This window comes from Daktulosphaira vitifoliae, unplaced genomic scaffold (assembly GCF_025091365.1).
Source record: "Daktulosphaira vitifoliae isolate Bord-2020 unplaced genomic scaffold, ASM2509136v1 Scaffold_1, whole genome shotgun sequence".
NCBI lineage: Eukaryota > Metazoa > Arthropoda > Insecta > Hemiptera > Phylloxeridae > Daktulosphaira > Daktulosphaira vitifoliae.
In genome coordinates this window covers 7395873-7419366 of record NW_026099572.1, presented here as the reverse complement: position 1 = coordinate 7419366, position 23494 = coordinate 7395873, and the positions used below count along the sequence as shown (strand labels likewise).

The following is a 23494-nucleotide window of genomic DNA, read 5'->3' as shown; positions in this document are numbered from 1 at the left end:
TGTAGTGTAATTTGCATATAGCCGGTTTAAATTGGCTAAAAACAGTTTCTTATAAATCAAACAAAAGTTAATCAACAAGTATTTAAGATGAAAATTTATCTCAAAAATATTCAACTGTTAGATTTCAGTATCTACATAGTATAAATCATAATTGTTTTATCAGATATAAATATAATTTATGATGCTGACAATTAGGTTGAAAACTAATAACAATACTTTACAAATATTAAATAAATAATATACAGTTTTAACACATCAAAATCAAAATTATTTATTTTCAATTTTTCACAACGATATGTGAGTGAAGCTTTGATGAAGCATAAGCCAATAAGGTGTCTGCTGCTTGTTGCGTTTCAAGATAAGTACGAGTTTCTTTCATCCATTCATCAGCTATAACTTTTGCACCACCTTTCAGAAAATTCATGTACTTTAAAGCTTGAATAAAGTTGTCTCGTTCCACCCAATACCTGATTAACAAAAAATAATTCTATTGATCATTTTTTATGAACCCAAAAAATTTTAATCAAAATAGATACACATGATTACCTTGCTCGTTGAAGGATTTCAATATTATTTAAATCATTTATGTTAATGGGTGAATTATTTAATTCATCTTCGGAAATTTTAACTGATTTAAATATTAAAGAGCTAAACACAAATGATGTAAACATATCAATAACATTTAAGTTTTTTTCAGGAATCAGAGCATTATGATATGCTTTATCTTCAACACTATAAAATCTATCTTTTAATGTTTCTTCAGTATAAACACCACGAGTTAATACTTCATTTGGTATGGTTTCTAATAATTGATTTACTATCTTGTGGTTTTCTACATAAGTAAAATGTATAAAAAAAAAATTTATATATTAAAGAATCTTACAAGCTGTTTAGAAAACTATTTCTTACGTCCAGCGTTTTTTATGTTTTTTATATATTGTAACAGAGGTTTTAACTCATGCTTTGACACATTTTGATCTGTAGTTATAACTTCAAATAGCGATTTACAAGCTGTCCACAAGGAAATTGACTCATTTAACTTCTCTTCTTTTTTAGAATGGTCTAGAATAAAATAAATATGAACAAATACTTATATCATTTGAATATTTATTAAATATAATTTAAATGTAAATCAATGTATTTATCTAAAAATTGATATGTCGAAGAAATGGGTTTTAGTATTATTAATCATATATATAAAAAAAATGTTTCTTTTGTGTGGTAAAAATTTATTAGTAAATTTTATAGGAAAGATTTGTTTTTGACACTTTAAAAATTCCATTTTACATAATTTTTTGAAATTTTTAATTTGTTTTTATTCTACCAAAAAATGTCTAAAGTAACACTTATAGAAAATAATCACATAATTTAATATTTACTTTTTATTAAACTTATTTTTAATCACATAAATAAAAAACAATAACCTTTAAGAGCGTCATCAATGGCATGCAATACAGTTATTGTACTGATAACTTGTTCTTGATACTTAAGTCTTTCTATTTCAGCTTTTTCGGAATATTCTAATCGTAAACGTCTGTCAACTTCTCTTTCAGCTAAATTTGCTGCTTCTTTCAAATGGTCCAAATGTATCTCAGCTTTTAATTTTAACTGTTGTCTCAGTTTTCCATCACAATCTGATTGTATTTCAAAACTCTATAAATGTAAAAATAGAAATTTAATTTTATTTAAAAAATAAAAATAACAATTTCTTCATATTAAAAGTGATTAAAAATACTTTATAGATTGTAAGTTATACAACTTTTTTTTTTTATCAATAATTCAGCAAATAATTGTAGTATACATAACACTCAACTCGATGTAACATGCTCAATTTATATTTTTTTCTAATAAAACTAAAACTATATTAAAATTCAAGATATTTTATAATAAAAATTTTTGATATTTGTTAAAATATCAACTAATTAATGTATTTAAAACAAGTTTAAAATAATAATTGAATTTCCTATTTAACCTCTAAGATGATATAAAATGAGACAGAAAATAATTTTATTTTATTTATACAGATTTATTTTACTAGGTAAATTCAGTAAAAATAAATTTTTTAGCTTTCTTGTTTTGAATTTCTAACAAATTATTACCAAAAATAAATAAATTATTAACTATCACTTTTTTGTTTATAGTTCTGTACTACTATAAAATAAATTTATCAATTTTTATGAATTATTTAATTTTTAATTAAAATATGGAAATGTAAATAATTTTTAATTATAAAAAATATTTTTGGGCATGACGGTTCATTCCATAATGCTCTGAGCAGTATATCCCTATTTGTCCCAAATACAAATATTTTATTATATGATTTTAGTCTATGTAATATTTCAAAAATAACATAAATACAATGTGAAAATATTAATTTATAAGTAGTATAATATAGTTCCTACTATAAAAAATCACTATAACTATCATTATACAGTATCATTTTAAGCATCTCAAAATTCCTTTTTTTCCAAATAGTAAAAAAATAGAAACTCAATAAATACTGTACAGATAAATGCTTATTATTATTATTATAATTTATAAATTCTACTTAATTAAAATATTTTAAAAATTGATATTTTTCAGTCTACTGCATATTGAGAAAATAAAATGTCCCATTTTACCCCATATACCCATTTTTTGCATGTTCCTCTATTGATTGATGTTCATAAAATACATTCATATAGTCTGTGTAATTTAATAATATTAATTTTCTCCTTAAGAAAAGCAAATCACAGTTTTAAAACATTAAAAATTAATAATGTCAAAATTTGGATAAATTATTTTATCACATTTGTATAGAAACAACAATATATACTTTACATCATTAATAAATTTCTCTAAAAGTTTTCTATGAGTTTTTTGAACTTTGATCTTTAACACATAATTTAGAGCATCTGGGTCTTCTTTTATTAATCCATCAATAGCATTTTTTACTTGATCATCGACAACAGTCTAAAAATCACCACAGAAATTTTTTTTTTTAAATACTTCAAATATTTTTTATTTTACACTCACTTCTTCTTTAAATAGTTCTCTTTGCAAAAATAATAATTTTTGAATAACATATTTCATAAATAATTCATACTCCGAATTTGATAGTTTCATATCTTTTTCACCAAGTCTAATGTGTGGAAACATTCCCTCTAGTTCATCCTGTTTTGTACAACACATTTAAAATTATACTATTAGTAATAATACCAATATAAATTACAAATAATATATATAAATTTTCAAAGCTTGGGTATTTTTTAATGGATAAATTAAGAAATAATTTAATAACAAGTTATAATGTACTTACTGAAAATTGCCTTCTAGTTTTTATGACTTGATCATGATATTTACTAAATAGTAATAAATTATTCCTTTCGACTTCAAATTCTGTTTCTATGGTTTTTAAATTAAATTTTTTCTTTATGATATTTTCTTTTATGGCAACTTTTTCTTCGTCTGGTAATTTTAAATCAGAATTATTTATTCTTTGAACTAAATTTTCTAAATGAATGCTAGATAAAATATTTAATTTTATTAATATCATTATTAGATTATTTTTAAAAAGTATGAAGTAAAAACTCATGATGATACCTGGCATATCTTAAATTTTCTTTAGCTGCTTCATACAAATTATCTTTTTCTTTACTTGTTTGTTTTAAAGTTTCCCAGCAAGAATCATTAGTTTGTGAAACATTATTTAACGTAGTATTAGCTAATTCATAGTATTCTATTTAAAACAGATCTATATAAATTATTGACCTTAAACTATCTTTTTTTTGAGCCAAAAAAATTTTAGTACACCATTACATTAATATTCATGAGTTACCTTTTAGTGCATAAAATGCTTTTGAGTAAGACTCGGTGACTTTTTTTATCAAAATTGACGCTTCATTTTCTATTTCATCAATACCAGCTGATTGTTTGCTTGATGATTTAGTTTGATTACCATCTATGAAATCACTTTCTTTCTCTAAAAAATAATAATCCTGTGTTAATTGTTAATGTTTAAAATAAATAGAAACCAGTGAAGCAAAAGGACAAGCAAATTACAATAATAATTTTTTTAATAATGCTATGCTGATTTTCTTAATCAAAATTCTAAATATACTTTTATTCAATTGATTATTAAAATAACAAAAACCCAGCACAGGGGGGTCGTGCCACAGTGGTGACGTGGTATAGTTGGATCAAGTATAATGATATCTGACAGTGATTAAAATCACTATCAAAAAAACCGCTTTGATGCAAATCTTTAGATAGTGTTTAATTTTAAAAAATTGGTGGATTATTCCAAAAGCTACATGATATTCTAGTTCCTTATTAATATCCTGATTAAGATAAAGTAAATCCAATGAAAGATGTATATAAATACTACTTCTCATTAAAAAATTGTATTGATCCATACATTTTTCAAAAAATTATAGCATAATAAAGTTAAAAATGTTAAAAATAAAATAGAGAATTTTCACACAAAATTAGCATTTGGTAGACATTTTCACCATGAAGATACAATAAAGTCCGAAATTTTTTTTTCGCATAATAAAGTATATTGTATTAGCTTTAATTTAAGATATATATAAAAGTGTCAGTATTTCCGGAACACTTTCAAAAGTCAAGTTGAAAAAAGTTAATTTTTTGTGAAAAAGTTGTCATTTTAAATCCCCCCTGTGGGCAAGTTTAGGGTTAGATTTATAAAAAAAATATACCAAATGATAGTTAAAGACATCATACATCCATAAAAAAAAGAATTATGTTGATCCACACATCTTTCAAAAAGTTATAGCATTATAAAATTAAAAATATGAAAAAGAATTTTTTTACAAAAATCGTATTTTAGCTTTGATGCGAAGCTGAGAAGGTATTAATTTTACTATGATGTGTTTTTTGTCTGTTACCACTTTTTCTTAGCTCTCACTGAATGGATTTCTTTCAACAATACGTCAAAAAATCACAAATCGTATCTAGTCGAAGACATTACCCTCAAAAATTGTAAAAATTTCCCTCGTTCCCCATAAATGGGGGAAACCTCCAAAAAAATTACAAATTTAAAAATCGATAATTTTAGGAAGATCTACTAGTAGGAATTGAAATGGGGGTTAAAAGTGTTGATTTTAATAATCAAGACTTAGCAAGAAGGGAGTGTTTAAATTTTCTACAAAAAAATTCTGTTATAAATAAAGGGGGTTTAGGAAAAAATGAAAAACATTCACGACTCATAAAAGACTTAAAAAATAAAAACTGTTTTTATTTAAAGGCAGATAAGGGGAATTCTGTTGTAATACTAAAAAAAGAAGATTATTATGAAAGAGTATCAAGAATGATTCAAGAGGGTCCTTATAAAGAAATTAAAAAGAATCCATTAAGTAAAATGATAAGGGAGGCTACAAACGTCATAAATAGTTCAAAATTAATAATCGAAGAAAAGTTCAGGTTTTTCATTAAAATTTCAAACCCTCAAATACCTAAACTATATGCTTTGCCAAAAATACATAAGCCAGGAAGTACTATGAGACCTATTGTGTCGAATATTAATGCTCCGACTTACAATTTGGCTAAACACCTAGTAAGGGTATTTTCATCTTTCAAAAAATTCGATAGTTTTTCAGTTAAAAATAATATTGATTTAGTTAAACAATTATCTAGTTATACCATTCAAAATAATGACAGGTTAATTTCTTTTGACGTAGTTGCCTTATTTCCGAATATTCCAATAAATATAACAATTGATTTTCTTAAAGACTGGCTAAAGGACCAAAACATTGAACAGGATAAAATAAATGAGCTTATTAATTTAACAAAGTTATGTATGAGTCAAAATGTTTTTCAGTTTCAAAATAAATTTTATGAGCAAACTGAGGGCACAGCAATGGGAAATCCGCTATCACCATTTTTAGCAGAACTTTTTATGAGTAGGTTTGAAACAAATTTAAAATACACTTATGGTGATTTTCCAAAAATTTGGGTTAGGTATGTCGATGATATTTTTGCAGTTATAAATAAAGATTTTAATATGGGGGTTTTCATACAACATTTAAATTCTTTTTACCCATCGATTAAATTTACATATGAACAAGAAATAGAGGGAAAATTGCCTTTTTTGGATTTATTAGTTAAAAGAACAGAGGGGGAACTAAATTTTGAAATTTATCGGAAAAACACACACACGTTCAGATACATTCCGAACACATCGAACCACACCTGGCAACACAAATTGTCAGCTTTTAATAGTATGGTTTACAGATTAATTAATATTCCGATGAATAAAATAGATTATGATAAAGAATTGGTGGTTATAAAAGAAATAGCTAAATTTAATGGGTATAACGAAAACATAATTTTGAAATTAGTCCGAAAACAAAAGTGGAAAAAAGAAAGGAGGGCAGCTAGTACACTCTCCAGCGAGGGGGAACAAAAAGTAATTAGATCACCAATTTTATTTTATCCGGGCATCTCAAATGGATTAACTAAAATATTTAAGAATTTTGGTATTACTTTGGTAACATCTAAGAGTAATAATTTAAGAGATTTATTAGGTAACCCTAAAGATAAGGTAGATGAAGGGGGGAAATCAGGCATTTATAAAATACAATGTGAAAGTTGTAATAAATGTTACGTAGGACAAACAAAAAGAAATATAGGGGTCAGGTTTAAAGAGCACTTAAGAAATATTAAAAATCAAGAAATTGAGAAATCTCCAGTGGCCGAACATTTATTGACACATAATCACTCTATTAAAACCATAAAACTAATTAAAAACGTAAATAATTACAAAGAACTTAATATCAGAGAAGCAATAGAAATGTTTAAAAATAAAAACAATTTAATTAATTGGGATCTTGGCCCACTGAAAAATTCATTATTAAACTTGTGTAAACTGGCAAAATGTGATAATATTACTTAGTGATAACGTCACTAGGTGATAAGGTCACTAGGGGTATATAAGGGAGTTTTTTCTAGTCGGGGTGTCAGTATGTGTTTAGCGTTGATAATGGTAACATTGTTTCCGAAATACGTATCCGCGACTTTTCATTAATTTTTTTGTGGCTTTTGAGTTTAATATTTTTAATATTTTTTAGTTTTTTTAAATTAATAATATTTTTAATATAGTTTTAATTTTACTTAATTTCGAAAATTTTTCAAATTTTTTTACTTAAAACTCTCATAACTTTACTTTTTTTACAAAAATCGTATTTTTTTTATTAACTTTGATGACTATTTTCACCATGAAAACAAGATAAAGTACGAAATTTTTTTTTTTTAATATTAAAGTATATTACATAAGCTTTAATTTAAGATGTATATAAAAGTGTCATTATTTCCAAAACAATATAAAAATTAAGTTGAAAAAGTTCTACTTTCTATAAGCATTTTTATGTTTTGAACCCCCCTGTATTAAGAGAAATAGTCCGATTTAAAAAAAACAGTATGTTGAATGAAAGATGTTATAAATACTACTCCTCATGAAAAAATTGTATTGATCCATACATTTTTCAAAAAGTTATAGCATAATAAATATACATGCACCAGCAGTTCTCATGTACCCCCTAATTACATTCAAACTACTTCTTTTTCTTCCTCTTCTCACCTCAATGTTCATTACCATAATCACTATTATAGCTTTGATATTTGTCTTTCCTCATAATATGACCAAACCATCTATGCTTATTATATTAGCAAATAGCATGCACGTGTACATAAATGCTCATTTTGAAACCTCTCTCGGCACTCTGTCATACACTTCTCCAAATCTATAAATACCATACAAAGTTTTTTTTTCTTCTCCCTATATTTTTATAATAGCATTTTCATGCAAAATAACATTTCCATCATTTACTTACCTGGCAAAAAACTAAATTGGTTATTAGTTACAGATAAGTATTTTTAACTAAAATTATAATTTATTTTTACCCAAAATATTTTGTTTTATTCCTTGTGAGTTTTCTATTGTTGAACTTGTATTTTTTATATTTTGTGAAGGTAAAACTTTTAATTTCTGAACTTTTTCAACAGAAGATAAAGCTTTTTCAGGTTTCATAAATCTAAAAGTCAATAAATTATAACTAAAATATAGTTCCATAAATTAAAAACTGATATCGCATAATACAAAATTATAGTATATACAACAAACAAATCAGTAATATTTAACATAGTCTAACAAATAAGACCTATTCAGGCAAAGATCTAAATAAAATAATTAGTCAGACGTTATTTATCATGAATAAATTGAGAAAACATGTTAAAGTTTAAAAAACATGTCTTTCTAAAACTGTCACTTGTATACTATTTGAGAACTATTGTTTTAAGTTTTTCTTTACTAGATTTTTAAATTATAAACTTACATTTGTATTACATTATCAATATAATCATTTGGAGATTTTTTTTCCAGCAAAATTAATTTTAATATATCATCTGAACCAGGTACATTTATCTTTAACCATTGCCTGAAATTATTATCGTACTTTGCATAAGCCACTACAGCACTAAATCCAAAAATGAGTGAACCAATAGTGTATTTACCAACATGGGATTTTCTAAAATTAATATTTTAGAAAAATTAACTTTAAAGTAAAATTTATACAAAAAAAAAAAAAAAAAGTATGTTCAATGAATAATTTTTATATACCCTTGATTTTTGGCATTCAAATGAAGAAATCTATATTTAAAACATTTATCACGTAACAGACTTGTATGACGTAAATGAAGCGTTGTACTGGGAACAACCTTATAAAAATATTTAAAAAAATTGATTATAAGTAATTAATAATAATAATTTAATTATATTTATATAAATTATTAACAATAAATATAATATTTTTATATATACATACTTTGGAAAACTGTTTTAAATTTATCATTTTGTAGATTTTTTACAGTAAGAAATATTAATAAATAGATTTAAATAAAATTAATTAAGTTATTCAGCTTAATAATAACTTAAATGATACCTAAAGATGTATTTCAGATTATTTGCTTTAAAATTACTTATTCACTACCCTTTTGAAAATTTGATAATCGGTATCTATTATCATGTACTTAGAAGATATTTTTTAAGTCTGTATCTGTTATCGTATTTCTATTCATAGGACATAGGCTTACTTGTCTGATAGAATGATAACAAATTAAAAGTTCTATCAAATGAAAAATAAAGATTTATTTATTTTTATGTGGCAACACTGCTTATCATTGTAAAATATTGTAAACAAACATTTACATTTTGTGATTTATTCTGTACTGACTTTTTATTTAATTATAAAATTTTCAAAATTTGAAGTATTATGTAGATATTATACATATAATGTCTTTATCCAATTATATTTATGACCATGTTTTTAATGGGTAAGTATATCATGTAGTGCTTTTTTTTATGGATTTATCAATAATGTATATTGTTTTTTCAAGGTATTCATAATGTACTTAATTGTCGAACAAAAATTTTTAATATGAAGACAAAAGTTCAAAGCTTTCAAAATAATTTTTATAATTAAGAGTAGCGTACATTTATATTTATAAACATGTTTATCAAGCAAGTAATTATTCATGGTTTCAAGAGCTACCGCGAACAAACTGTCGTTGAACCATTTGATAGAAGACACAATGTTGTAGTAGGCCGTAATGGCTCTGGAAAAAGTAATTTTTTTTATGCCATTCAATTTGTCTTAAGTGATGAGTTTTCTCATCTTCGTCCTGAACAAAGACAAGCTTTGTTACATGAAGGAACAGGCCCTAAAGTTAATTCAGCTTATGTAGAAATAATTTTTGATAATACAGATAATCGATTACCAATAGATAAAGAAGAAGTAGTTTTAAGAAGAGTTATTGGTGTTAAAAAAGATCAGTATTTTTTGAATAAAAAAATGGTTCCTAGGAGTGATGTTACTAATTTGTTAGAGTCTGCAGGATTTTCTCATTCTAATCCATATTACATTGTAAAACAAGGAAAAATTAATCAAATGGCCACATCACCTGATTCTCATAGACTCAAACTATTAAGAGAAGTTGCTGGCACTCGTGTATATGACGAAAGAAAAGAAGAATCTATTGAAATATTAAAAGATACTCAAACAAAACTTGATAAAATTGTTGAATTTATTAAAACTATTGAGGATAGATTAAGTACTCTTGAAGAAGAAAAAGAAGAATTGAAAGAATATCAGGTTTGGGATAAAAAAAGAAGAACTCTAGAATATTGCATTCATGACAGAGAGTTAAAAGAAACCCAAAGAAAACTAGAAGAATTAGAGAGTCGTATTAATAATGTAGATGAAGAACAAAAGCGTCTAACTGCTAAAGTAAAAGAAGCTGCACATGAAGCAAAAAAAGCTGCAAAACAGTCACGTGAAGCCAAAAGACAAGTTTTAAGCATCAAAGAAGATAAAGATACACTAAGCTTAGAACAACAAGAGCTAATTAAACAAAAAACAAAATTAGATTTTACAATCAAAGATTTAACTGATGAAGTACAAGGCGACAACAATTCCAGAGAAAGAGCTGTTAAAGAATTAGAAAAATTACAAGAAACTATTAGGACAAAAGAATCAGATTTACAAGAAATAAAACCTAAATATGAAGCACAAAAGAAAAAAGAAGAAGATTGTACTAGAGAATTAGGTCTAAAAGAACAAAAACGAAAAGAATTATATGCTAAACAAGGCCGCGGAAGTCAATTTGCATCTAAAGAAGACAGAGATCAATGGATTCAAAAAGAACTAAAATCACTTACCAAACAAATTAAAGATAAAACTGATCATAAAGAAAAATTGACTGAAGATTTAAAAAAAGATGCTGAACGTTTAGTAGAACTTGAAAATTTAGTGCATACTAATTCAAGTGAACTAGAAAAACAAAGAACTTCAATAGATGAGTATAATAAACGTTATTATGAATTGAAAAAAAGTAAAGATCAATATCAAAGTCAAAGGAATGAGCTCTGGCGTAAAGAGAGTACTTTACAACATACATATTCAACATTAAAAGAAGAATTAGCAAAAGCTGATCAAATGCTTCGTAGTATGGCGGGAAAAGCTATATTAAATGGTAGAGATAGTGTCCGTAAAGTTTTGGATATTTTCAAAGAGCGTGGTGGAGCTCAAGCTAATCTTGCTAAACAATACTATGGTCAAGTTATTGAAAATTTTGATTGTGATGAAAGTATTCAAACAGCTGTTGAAGTAACTGCTGGGGGTAGGATGTTTTTTCACATTGTTGATTCAGATAAAATTGGTACACAAATTTTAAAAGAGATTAATAATCAAAATTTACCAGGTGAAGTAACTTTTATGCCACTTAATAGATTAACTGCACGACAAATTAAATACCCGCAATCTAAAGATGCTATACCAATGGTTAGCAAGTTAAATTATGAACCTCATTTAGATAAAGCCATGCGTTTTATATTTGGAAAAACATTAATATGTCGTAATTTAGAAATAGCTACAAGTATTTCAAAACAGAGTATGTTAGATTGTATTACAATTGATGGAGACCAAGTATCATCTAGTGGAACTTTAACCGGTGGGTACTTTAAAAATGTGCGTTCGAAATTAGAAATCCAAAAACAGCGCAATGATTTAATAAACCAAATCAAAGAATCTGAGGAACAACTAACTTCACTTAGAACACAGTTAAATGAAATTGAAGTAAATGTAAATACAGTTATGTCTGACATGCAAAAAACTGAGACAAAGAATAGTAAAGCTAAAGGAAATTTTGATAAACTGAAAGGAGATATTAGGCTCATCAAAGAAGAAATGGTTGGTATTGAAAGATACAGAGTAACAAAAGAACGTCTACTTGTAACTGCTTCTTCCAACTTGGAAGCTATGCAAACTACTCGTTCAGGACTTGAATCTGAGCTACATCAAGAGCTCATGGCACAATTATCAGTTGCTGATCAAAAAGAAATGGACAAATTAAATAGTGATATAAAACAATTAACTCAAGAAAATAAAACTGCATTTGCTATGCGTATGAAATTGGAAGCAGATAAAAATAAGTTAGAAAACTTACTAACAAATAATTTAATCAGGCGTAGAGATGAATTGTTACAAGCATTACAAGAAATTTCAGTAGAAGAACGTAAACGTACCTTAGAAAGTAGTAGATTAGAATTAAATGTTATTGAAAAAAAATTAGAAACCATTAATGTTGACATGAAAGCTATTGATTCTAAAGTTCATGAAGCAGTGAAATGGCAGAAAAAATGTCAAGAAGAGTTAGACAAATGGAAAACTCAAGAAAAAGAAGCCCAAGAAAAGCTTGACAATGAATCAAAAGACCTTTGTAAAGTTTCATCTAAGCAAGACATGTTACGTAAAAAACTAGATGAATCAGAAGCCAAAATTAATGAGCTTGGTGCTTTACCAAATACTGATCTTGTAACTAAGTATATGTCATACTCATCTAAAAATTTGTTCAAAGAACTCGAAAAAGCTAATAGTCATTTAAAGAAATTTGCTCATGTTAATAAAAAAGCTTTGGATCAGTTTATTAATTTTTCTGAACAAAAAGAGAAACTTGTTTCTAGAAAACAAGAACTTGACCGTGGTTATCAAAAAATTGAAGAGCTCATGAATGTACTTGAACAAAGAAAGTGTGATGCCATACAATCAACTTTTAAACAGGTTTCTAAGTATTTTTCATATGTTTTTTCTAAACTTGTACCTGCTGGCCATGCAAAATTGGTTATGAAAACTGTTGGTGGTGAAGAATCAACAACAATCAATATGAGGGATGAAACAAGTGTTGGTAATTACTCTGGTGTTATGATCAAAGTATCATTTGTTGGACAAGGTGGAGAAATGCGTGAAATGAACCAACTCTCAGGGGGGCAAAAATCTTTAGTAGCATTAGGTTTAATATTTGCGATTCAAAAATGTGATCCTGCACCATTCTACTTATTTGATGAAATTGATCAAGCATTAGATCCACAACATAGAAAAGCTGTGGCTGATATGATCCATGAAATGTCTTCTGAAGCACAATTTATTACAACTACATTTAGACCCGAGTTATTACAACATGCACATAAATTTTACGGTGTTAAATTTCGTAATAAAGTAAGTCATGTAGAATGTGTTACAAGGGAAGAGGCTCATGACTTTGTTGAAGATGATACAACTCATGGTTAAAAATATTAAATATTTACTGACAAATTGGATGTCCAATAAGTATATTAACAAATAGTAAATAATATTTCATAATTGCACAAATGTTTATTGGATCTGTTTTTATCTATTTCTTTTATTATTATTGACTTCTCATAATAGTATTTCAGTATTAGTTTTATTTTAATTTATAATTGCATTTCTAAAGTAGAAATATTTTATAAACTTATTTTTATAATTTGTAATCTCAGTTACATCACTAAGTTCAATCTTAACTTTATATGATATATTTATCTTTTATACAACAATAAAAATAATTCAATATTTTTAAATTGTATACATCAAGATTTTAGCTATTTAAATTTTAATTTATTTGGTTAATCAACTTCTTAATGTCTTGATATTACTGATTTAAAATATAAAAATTATTTTACATCATTTTTTGAAAAAAATGAAACAAAAAAAATTAATTTGTAAGTTACCAAATTTTATAACTTTTATACCTTTAAATTGAAATTATAGTACAACTTGTTTTTGTAAAACATGCTTATAAAGCTAATTAATAATTAGAAACTATTTCTATATATTCATCAATTTCTTTTTCTCTTGTGATTTTACATTACAATTTTAGAATTTTATTAGTTGGGTTTTTAAATATATAGTTAAAATCATAAATATTTTTTATTATGATATAAATTTAGTTTAACTTACAAATTTAATCTTTTTTTTTTATTATAACTTTCCAATTATCTACTATGTTGATTATTGCATTATTGAGTTATATAAATATAATTGTAATTAATAAAAATGTTTATAGTTTTGTATTAGTTTCTTAAATTAATACTGTCACATTAGTCAATAATTAATTTTATAAACTTATGTCATTTTAAATTAGTCAATAGATGTCTATTTTTAATTATAGTTTAGCTTTATTGATAAATGTTTGCCAAATAGATAAATAAATTATTATAATAAAAATTTATACAAATTAATTAATTTTAGTACTTTTAACTATTAAAATTTGAGCTAATTATAACAAGTTTTTAAAAATGATTTTTGTAGTTTTATATTATTAACCTTATTTAGTGTAAAAAAATATAAATTATTAAAAAAATATTGTTTTCTTAATATTCAATTACATTTGACCGATGCAAATATAATAATTAGTTTATATTTTTTGATATTAAGCATAAAAAAATTGTGTTGTAAATTTCATCAAGTTTTATATGTTAATGATCTATGCAAAATACAATTAACCCTTGAAAAATGTTTAATAACACTACAATTTTGATAGTTTATATTTTAATCATGTAATCACATTGTTATAAAACACAAATTTTACGAATACTTATTGCTTTCTTGTCATTCCATTTTAATTTTGGCCAATATGAAATAATTAGTTTTATCAGACAATCGCTAATCGAAATACCGATTTTTATGTATGAGCTACAAATATTGTACCAAAAAAGTTAAAATTTAATACTGTCTTAAACTATTTTGATTTATAAATAAAATATTGAATATTAAACTTTTTATAATTAAATAAAAAATTTAATTTTAAAATGATATCTAAAGAAATCGAGTTATTTTTATTATTATTCATAGTACATTATGATAATCATAAATAATACATATAGGTTTTTTTTTTTTATTGAATAACTTATTGAAGAGAATTAAAAATCCTAATTGTTTTTTTTAAATAAAGAACAAATTTAATGAACTCTTACATATCGCTCAAATTACGCTACAGTAATACAGTAATACAGATTAGAGATGTTAAGTTCGTGAACGAATAGTTCATTTGAACTATTCACTTAGATGAACTATTCTGAACTGTTTCAGTACCTGTAACTTAACAGTTCACAGTTCGAAAAAAATTGGTAGCAATGTATAAATGAAATAGTTCGCGAACTTCTTTAAAATTTCTCTGTGGTTCGTTGTTCGAAATACTGTAAATGGTTAATAGCTGTTTACAATTAGATAACAAATAAATTATATTGTTAAAATGTTACACGGTTTTTAACTGTTTAACAATAAAATAAATTCATACTATGTACAAATATTAGATCAGATTTCTGATTTAACTTAGGACTACTAGTCAGTATATCTACCTCGAATTAGGTGATAATGATAACATGAGCCATGAGGGTATTGATAATAATTTTTTCTTAGTTTATGATGTTCAGGTTAAGGGTTAGTTTATAACTTAATTGCCCATGAGTAATGTGAACTACAACTGAACTGTGTACTGCTATACTAATAGTGATAAAATGAATAGTTCATTGCCAAACAGTATCAGCATGATCAATAAAATTAGTGAACTTAAGAATAGTTCATTTGAACTATTCACTTGAATGAACTATGAACTAATGAACTATTCACAGAAATGAACTAAACTTTCCATCTCTAATACAGATCATAGGCATATCCAAAATTTTTGTGAAGGTGTGTTGAAAAAAAAATATCTTCTAACAGTGGCGCAACCAGACACTTGAGGCTTTAAAGTCAAGTATAAAATAAAGCCTCTCCCTAAAAATGTAAATGATCCTTAACAATTCAAGGTACAATTTTTATTTCTCTACATCAGACAATTAAAACCCTTTCTATCAATACTTATTTCATAAAATTAAAAATAAATCTTAAAACCTTTATCAAATACATAATCAAACATAAATATTATAAAATATCAAAGAGGTCTCTGTAAAAATATGCAATTCAGATATGTAGTAATAAATATTTATAAATACATTTAAGATTAGAAACTGTGTTTTAATCTCATATACCTGGTTACAGTTCTTAATTACCTATACAATTTATTAAAAAAAAATATTTTTTTGTTTATTGTCACCCTGAATAATTCTTTAATTTTAATAAACAGCATCACATAGCAAATAAATTAACCTAATAAAACTTTTATCAAATAAAAAACAATTGCATAATAAAAATAAGTGCGTGTTTAAAATAATAATAGTTTTACCATAATAAATGTAACTCTAGTTCAATGACTTAAGTTTAAGTAATACATAAAAACCTAATAATATAAGCTGTTACAAGCAACGAAAAAAAACTTTTATCTAACAATTTTATTTTAAGAAGTTTACTTTTCTGACTTTACCATTTGCAAATGTATTTGTCACATCAACTAACTTTATTTGGCAACCACATCTTTCTCTATATTCAATATTTCAATTTTGGACAGGCTATCTTGTCCCGTGTTATTTCGTAGATAGTTTTTTATCAATTTTAATTTTTAAAAGATCGTTAAATTCGAAAAGAATGTTACATATATTATAGAAGCACTTAAAACGTCAAAGAATCATATTAATTAAATATATTAATTATACTAATTAAATTTTCAGAATATTTACTTTTTTTTTTTACTAAAAATAAAAATGAAGAGGTGTCCTAAAAGAAATTTCGAAATNTCTGACCAATTATTATAAAAATGAAGAGGTGTCCTAAAAGAAATTTCGAAATTCATAAAATAAGGATCACCATAATGGACAGGTATAGAGTTAAATTTTTATAAAACGTGTACTAAATGAAAGATAAACACCTATTAATTAATAGGCATAATTATATAAAAATTATTTGTTTTGTTTATTTATGAATAAATTATGATACTTTTAAGAAAAAAAGTTTAAAAAAGTCGAAATTTATAGATATTTAAAATTATGGAGTACCTGGATTAATTTCTCAAAAAGTATTTATATTATATATTGTTGTGTTGTATTATGTGGCGACACTGTTTTGTTTGTTATAACCTAACCAACTTGATTACACATTATGTAATATAATTAATATGTTATGTTTTATTGTAATATTAAAAGTGTTTAGTGCAATAAAGAGATACATAACATATATAAAATATAATATAAGATATTATATTTTATATTTATTATTTAAGACTATCTCTATTGTATGTTATTGATTAATTAACAATAAGTATAGGTTAGTTAATTATTATAAAAAGCATTTTTAGGGTACTGAGTAAAGTATTCTGTCCAAGTCGATAGTTTCTTTAAAAATTAAAGAAATACATTTGTTAAAAATTTTATAAGTAATTTTGTTTACTTATTTTAAGAAATGTAATAATAAAATTACTTTTGATGTCTTGAATCCTCGTCCATTCTTTTTCTTATAATCTTAAGAAAGCTTTCTTCGACTTCCTTAATTTCATTTGGTCTAAGATTTACTTCTGGGTTTGTTGATATATTTATACTTCCCAAATTATTTTCTCGGTTCAAAATCTTATGAATATTTCTCACGCATTTTTTTTTAATGATCTTAGTAGGGATACGAATGTACTTTTTATTTCTCGTTTCTAAAATGTTTAAACATATAAAAATAGATTTCTTATAAATTTTTGCCAATATAAACAAATAAAACTTCAATTAATAATTGTAAATTGTTTAAATCTCTAAAAAAGCTTTCTTCAACTGAAAGCAATAAATCATCAAATATAAAATATCCTTACAATGTGTCACATACTAATGGAATGCTTTGATTCAGTTCATAATAGTAGCGTACCCTTTAGATAAATTAAGAATTATGAAAATAATTTCTAAGCTAAATAGAATTTAATTGTGTGTATACTTATACTCAAAACAATGGAAATTTAGGAGAAAAAAATATGAACCATCGAATACAAAACGCTAATTGAAAGATTTGACAACATTCTGTAATAAGCAAACTGGTATCTAACAACAACAAAAAAATATACAACAAAAATTGTAATAGTTTTCACTGTTTTAATGGATACAAAATTATTTCGATTTTATTTGTAAACTAAATTATTATACATTAAAGAAAAAAATAATGGATGTTATTGTAACTTTCATGTAGCCATGTGTATAAAAATGTCAGCATATATGATATTTTGATGATTTTTTTTGTTCATAATCAGTTTAAAGTGATTAGAAAAATTTGTCAATTCAAAAATGTTATTTTCCCTCTCAATTTTTGAATTTTTAATACGCTTTTTTTATTAATACTAGTTTTAATAGCGAATTTATAAAATAGCTTACGAAAATTGCCCCGCCTTTCGCAAATTTTGAGTCCAAGTTTTAAATACTGAGCAATGACTGAAATCACAGTCAAACTTCTTTTCGATGCTTATGTTATTTATGATGGTTTTTTGTATAAATAATTAAATTTTACTCTTTTTCCTCGCCTAAATCCTAAATACTTAGTGTAGGCTAATGAATTAAATTTGATTCAAAAAAAATTTTTAAGCAACCAGAACTAAGTTATGCATGAATAATAAATAATTCGACAATAAAATGTTATAATTCAAATAACAAAAATTAATAAAATAAAATAGTAATATGATAGATATGGGTTTTTATATAAGGTAAGAACCTGAAGTTGTGGTTCTATCAGGGACGTATGGTTCGAGTTGTTTTAAATTTTGAAATTCTTCAATTAATTTTTTTAAATCATCATTCTCATATATATTCAATTCATAATTTTTTCATTTATTATAGATTGTTTTTGTTTCAAACGGACTTTTAATTGTTTCTCCAGTGATCATAAACTCAACCATCTCATACTTCTGAATGTTTCTTTTTAACTCGTCTAAATTATTATTGTCTAAAATACTAACGTATCTCGCAATGCTTGATTTAAGACCTTCATAACATTTCTCACTATTTCGATACCTGACATATTAGCATGTATTCTTTTACATAAAGTTTTTATATCATTAATATAAGCAACTAGTTCATCATTTAACTGTTTTCTTTTTTCTAATAAAATACGTAACATATCATTCTGAGCGATGGTTTCAAATTCATTTCTAAACTTATTCTCTAATTCATTCCAGGGTAATTCCAAGGACTCAATATAATCATAAAAAGTGGGCTCGGCCTTGCAAAAATGCAACTAAAATTTGCGGTTTCTCGTTTTCTGACCAATTATTAATTAAAGCTGTTCTATTAAAAGTTTTCAAGAATAAACGACAAAGACAAATAGATATAAAAATAATAAAACGCAGTACCTCTAATTGAGGTGTAATAAACTTTTGTCTGGTTAGTTTCTACTGTCCTATCTAAAAGGCAACGAGACGGCAGAGCCAGTCCACGAATACCATATAACGTGATTATGTATAATATTTTAACCAACCAGTCAAAATTAATACTTTAAGATATTAATTTAATAAATGATCTATTGCTTGTCATCCTTTACTCAAATTTATTAACTCTAAATAATTGGGATAACATAAATTTACTTACTTCTTTTATTGTTACAAATTGTTGTGAGATAATTCAATATATGTTTCGATATATATATTTATACTCTCAGAGGTATTCAATTTGTATTTCGTCACAAGATAAAAATTGAAACAAATTCTTTTCACATATACAAAAGCAAGATGTACAAAAAATATAGCTGACAACAACACGGGATAGTGGCTAACAATTGTGTTTTTATTAATGTAAACTAGAACTTCAACTCTCGTCGCTCTCGACACTCTAAAAGGGTTTCAATGCTTTTTATAGAAAATGATAGTACCCCCAATCCAAGGATGTTGTTGTCTGCGCTTTTAGTGATCTTTTTAATTTATTGTATTTAATAAGTGTATTTAAGTGGGACGGTGTGGCCGAGTCGGTAACGCGGCAGCGCTTGACGCGTAGTGTCTCAGGTTCAAAACTCGGTCACGGGCGGCTTCATTTACCGAACGAGAGATCAGTTCGGTAATTTGGAGTCGCCATCCCACCTCCGGCGACGGACTAACCACCCGTCCCGGAGTATAAATGGTTAAGAAACCTCCTCCTTTGGGGAGGCCGCTGTGGCCCTTAATGGGCTAAAAAAAGCGTAAAAAAAAAAAAAAAAAAATTACACATTACATGATTATTATATTGAGATAGCATATTTCACAATGGATAAATTGACATATATATAAATAATAAGAAGTTGTGTTGAATAGTGTATATGTTATAACACATAAGTTATTTTGATTGTTTACAAGTAATATAAAATAAAGGTTATACATTTTTCATGCTTTTTTGAATCTCTCCTGTGGGCAGATTTAGAGTCAGCTTTTCAAAAAAATTATATCAAATGTAAGAAAAATTTCTGAGGTTTCATTTTAAAATAATTATTTTAATTTGTTCATTTTTCAAAAAGTTATGGCAGTTTTAAAAATTAAAATATTTCATGTTAAACAGTGATTTTTACATAAAAATTACAATTTTCGTTAAATTCGACGGCCGTTTACCCATAAAAGAAAAAGTGTCGGTACAAATAATTTTTTTAAAACTTATAGTATTTATCATAAGCTTTTATTTGATATATATTTAAAGCTTGTAATATTTTCGGAAAACTTTCAATAGTTAAATTGAATAAGTTAATTTTTTGTGAAAAGGTTGTCATTTTGAATCTCTTCCTGTGGCTATATATTTATAGTCGTCCATAATACCCATTCCGTCAATCATTTGCCTATCCAAGAACCATCTTTGACTCCCTAACAAATGAATGAGGGCTAAAAACCACTTTCTGTGGCATGTCAAATAGAATAATGTAAAACTTTTTACTTTGTTTTGTCAGTGCTTAAGCTGAAATACTAATTAAATTTTTTTAAATGTAACGTTAAAATAGCTGAAGAAATTCTTATTGAAAAAAGTTAGTAGTAAATTATTCAATTGGTTATAATATAAATTATTATCTGTATTTCTTTAAAACAATAGGATTTTTTATCTTAAATTTGTTTATTTGAAAACCTATCTTTAAAAGATGTTTAGAATTGTAACACTATTTTTAGTAGGTATTGTATTACAAACAGAATTATTAACAAAATTTGTAAAATATTTTAATGATAAATTATACACGTGTTAAAATTTTAAAGCCGTATTTCATTAAACAAGTTGGCATTTTTATGCTATATTTTATTTTATTTAAAAATGAATAAATAAAATGAATAGTTGAAACATATTTTTTTGAAAAAAATATGTTTGCTTTATCATATTTTATATTATTCAGTGAAATTTTTATTTTATCAAATTTAAAATTATAAAATACAATTTTATTTTTAAACTAATTTAATTTATGTTATTCCACCAGTGTCTAAGTTTAGTTACAATTTTACTAAATTTTTGAAACTGTAACATTAAAATAAACGAAGAGCTTCCATATTGATTTATTATTTTTTCAACTGTTTAAAGAATAAATTTATATTTATCGGTAAAACGTTTTAAAAATTGTGATTTATATTAACAATATCACATTTTTTTAGTCATTGCTGTAATAATAAAATAAAAATAACCACTAATTATAAATAAGTGTATTAAAATATATGATAATAGATACCAGTAGAATTATTAATAAAATTTAAAAAATATTTTAGTAATAAATTACACACGTGGATATATATTAAATTAATATTATCTTATTATTACTCAAAAAATTGTTAATTTCAAACTAAATTCTATTTTATTTAAAAGAGAGTGAATAAAATTTAGCTGCGATATTTGTTTTTATTGACGTACAGCTTATGTAAATGTACAAATAAATTTGATTAATAGAAGTATTATTTAAAATGACTACAAATTAAATATATAGTTTTCGAAAATAAATATTTGTGTTACGATATTTTAGATATTCAAAATAGAATATTTTGTTCTTTAAATCGGAAATAATTTTATATTAAAAATAATTATATACGTTAAACTGATATTATTGAAGTTATTTTGAGTATTAGACTTTCATTACTGTTGCAACTATAATCATCATTAAAAATGGGTTTCTATTTTTGTTCAGGAATATTCCTTTGTTTTATGTGTGTAATTACCTTACCCATATTTTCTACTGGAAAGCCTTGCTCCGATGAAGAAACTAGTAACAATAAGTCAAATCAAGTACTTATAATTTTTTTTTTATACACATATTACTATTATTGTTGTTGAGAAGAATGCTACCTAGGTCGATTAGCTGTAAATTAATTAAACGAATTTTTGCTATATGTGCATGGTGAGACATATATTAGGAGACCGGTATTTTCTCCGTTGAGTAAAAACTAATGATGGGAAACATCGAAAAGTAACTATCGATCTATTCCATAGTCATTCAAAAACTATTGGAATTGTAAAAATATTCGATAGTCTATGCTAAAAATAAAATATTCGGTTGTATAAACACAATTCGAATAGTTAATTGATAGTTTTAAAAAAACTATCGAATACTATTCTATAGTTTAAAATATTCGAAAATGCTCATCACTAGTAAAAACCAATCTTCTGCTTATCAAACAATAATAATAATAAACTATACAATAACGTAAGATAAGCCGCAATAATTATTTAGTGGCTTAGGTACCTTCCTTTATACATATGTGTATAAAAGAATATAAATGATTATCTTATAATAATCATTGATAATCTCCTTATAATTTGTATTATTTCTTAAAGCATAAAATTGTTAAACATTGAAATGATTTAACTTACATAATATATAAAAGTTACTATATTTTAATATCTAGTGAAAAATAAATCAGTAAAAACTTGAATACAATTCTGTTATATACAATTTAGTAATAACAGTTCTGAATTTTTATTAACTTTTTATTGTAGTTATATTATCAACTAAACATGAATGTTTTGTAGATTGATGTTGAAGAACTATTTAAAAAAAGAAATGAGGTGAGTCGTTAAACATACTAAGAAATATTTTTAAAATTTAATTATTCAATATGCAATTTTGTAAAAAATGTTTATTTTAGGCTCATATTATAGAAAATCTTATAGTTAAGAAAATGATTGATCGATAATAATTTTATTATGATGAACGGGTTTATTATTTTTATCAATTAAATTTGATTTATACAAGTATTATTTAAAATGACTACAAATTAAATATATAGTTTTCGAAAATAAATATTTGTGTTACGATATTTTAGATATTCAAAATAGAATAATTTGTTCTTTAAATCGGAAATAATTTTATAATAAAAATAATTGATTACGTTAAACTGATATTATTGAAGTTATAGTGAGTATTAGACTTTCATTACTGTTGCAACTAGTTGTGAAGTTACTATACTTTAATATCTAGTGAAAAATAAATCAGTTAAAACTTGAATACAATTCTGTCTCACTATACAATTTTGTATAGTTCAATATGTTTAATATGATAGTAATAACAGTTCTGAATGTTTGTTAACTTTTTAATGTAGTTATATTAACAACTAAACATGAATGTTTTGTAGATTGATGATGATGAATTCGAACCACTCACAGAAAGAAATGAGGTGAGTCGTTAAACATATAAAGAAATATTTTTAAAATTTAATTATTTAATATGCAATTTTGTATAAAATGTATATTTTAGGCTCATATTATAGAAAATCTTCTATTTAAGAAAATGATTGATTGATAATAATTTTGTTATGAGGCACCGGTTTATTA

General features: G+C 24.8%; 3 protein-coding genes across 6 annotated transcripts in view; 2 read left to right on the top strand and 1 right to left on the bottom strand.

The window, feature by feature from the left end:
* Nucleotides 1-79: 79 nt before the first annotated feature.
* On the bottom strand, nucleotides 80-9009 carry LOC126894965 (MICOS complex subunit Mic60-like). Its single transcript, XM_050666347.1, has 13 exons — nucleotides 8820-9009; nucleotides 8615-8712; nucleotides 8331-8522; nucleotides 7900-8030; nucleotides 3818-3961; nucleotides 3583-3718; nucleotides 3299-3503; nucleotides 3016-3153; nucleotides 2821-2952; nucleotides 1425-1653; nucleotides 910-1062; nucleotides 547-832; nucleotides 80-467 (listed from the first exon to the last, which is right to left on the bottom strand). Exons 1-13 carry the CDS (start codon nucleotides 8844-8846, stop codon nucleotides 278-280), a joined length of 2061 nt encoding a protein of 686 aa, XP_050522304.1. The 5' UTR covers nucleotides 8847-9009; the 3' UTR covers nucleotides 80-277.
* A 194-nt stretch (nucleotides 9010-9203) lies between these two features.
* LOC126894960 (structural maintenance of chromosomes protein 3-like) lies at nucleotides 9204-13379 on the top strand. The gene is made up of 2 exons (XM_050666340.1): nucleotides 9204-9327; nucleotides 9391-13379. The coding sequence occupies exon 2, from the start codon at nucleotides 9504-9506 to the stop codon at nucleotides 13116-13118; it is 3615 nt and encodes a 1204-aa protein (XP_050522297.1). The 5' UTR covers nucleotides 9204-9327; nucleotides 9391-9503; the 3' UTR covers nucleotides 13119-13379.
* An 8359-nt stretch (nucleotides 13380-21738) lies between these two features.
* LOC126895003 (uncharacterized) overlaps nucleotides 21739-23494 on the top strand; it is a 50981-nt gene continuing 49225 nt past the window's right edge. Inside the window, exons 1-3 of one of the 4 annotated variants that reach the window (XM_050666457.1) lie at nucleotides 21739-21949; nucleotides 22694-22729; nucleotides 23296-23337. In XM_050666457.1, the coding sequence (XP_050522414.1) occupies nucleotides 21830-21949; nucleotides 22694-22729; nucleotides 23296-23337 (198 nt within the window). In that variant the 5' untranslated portion in view covers nucleotides 21739-21829. The remainder of the gene's footprint in view (nucleotides 21950-22693; nucleotides 22730-23295; nucleotides 23338-23494) is intronic. The other 3 variants (XM_050666456.1, XM_050666458.1, XM_050666459.1) reach the window with 3 other exon arrangements.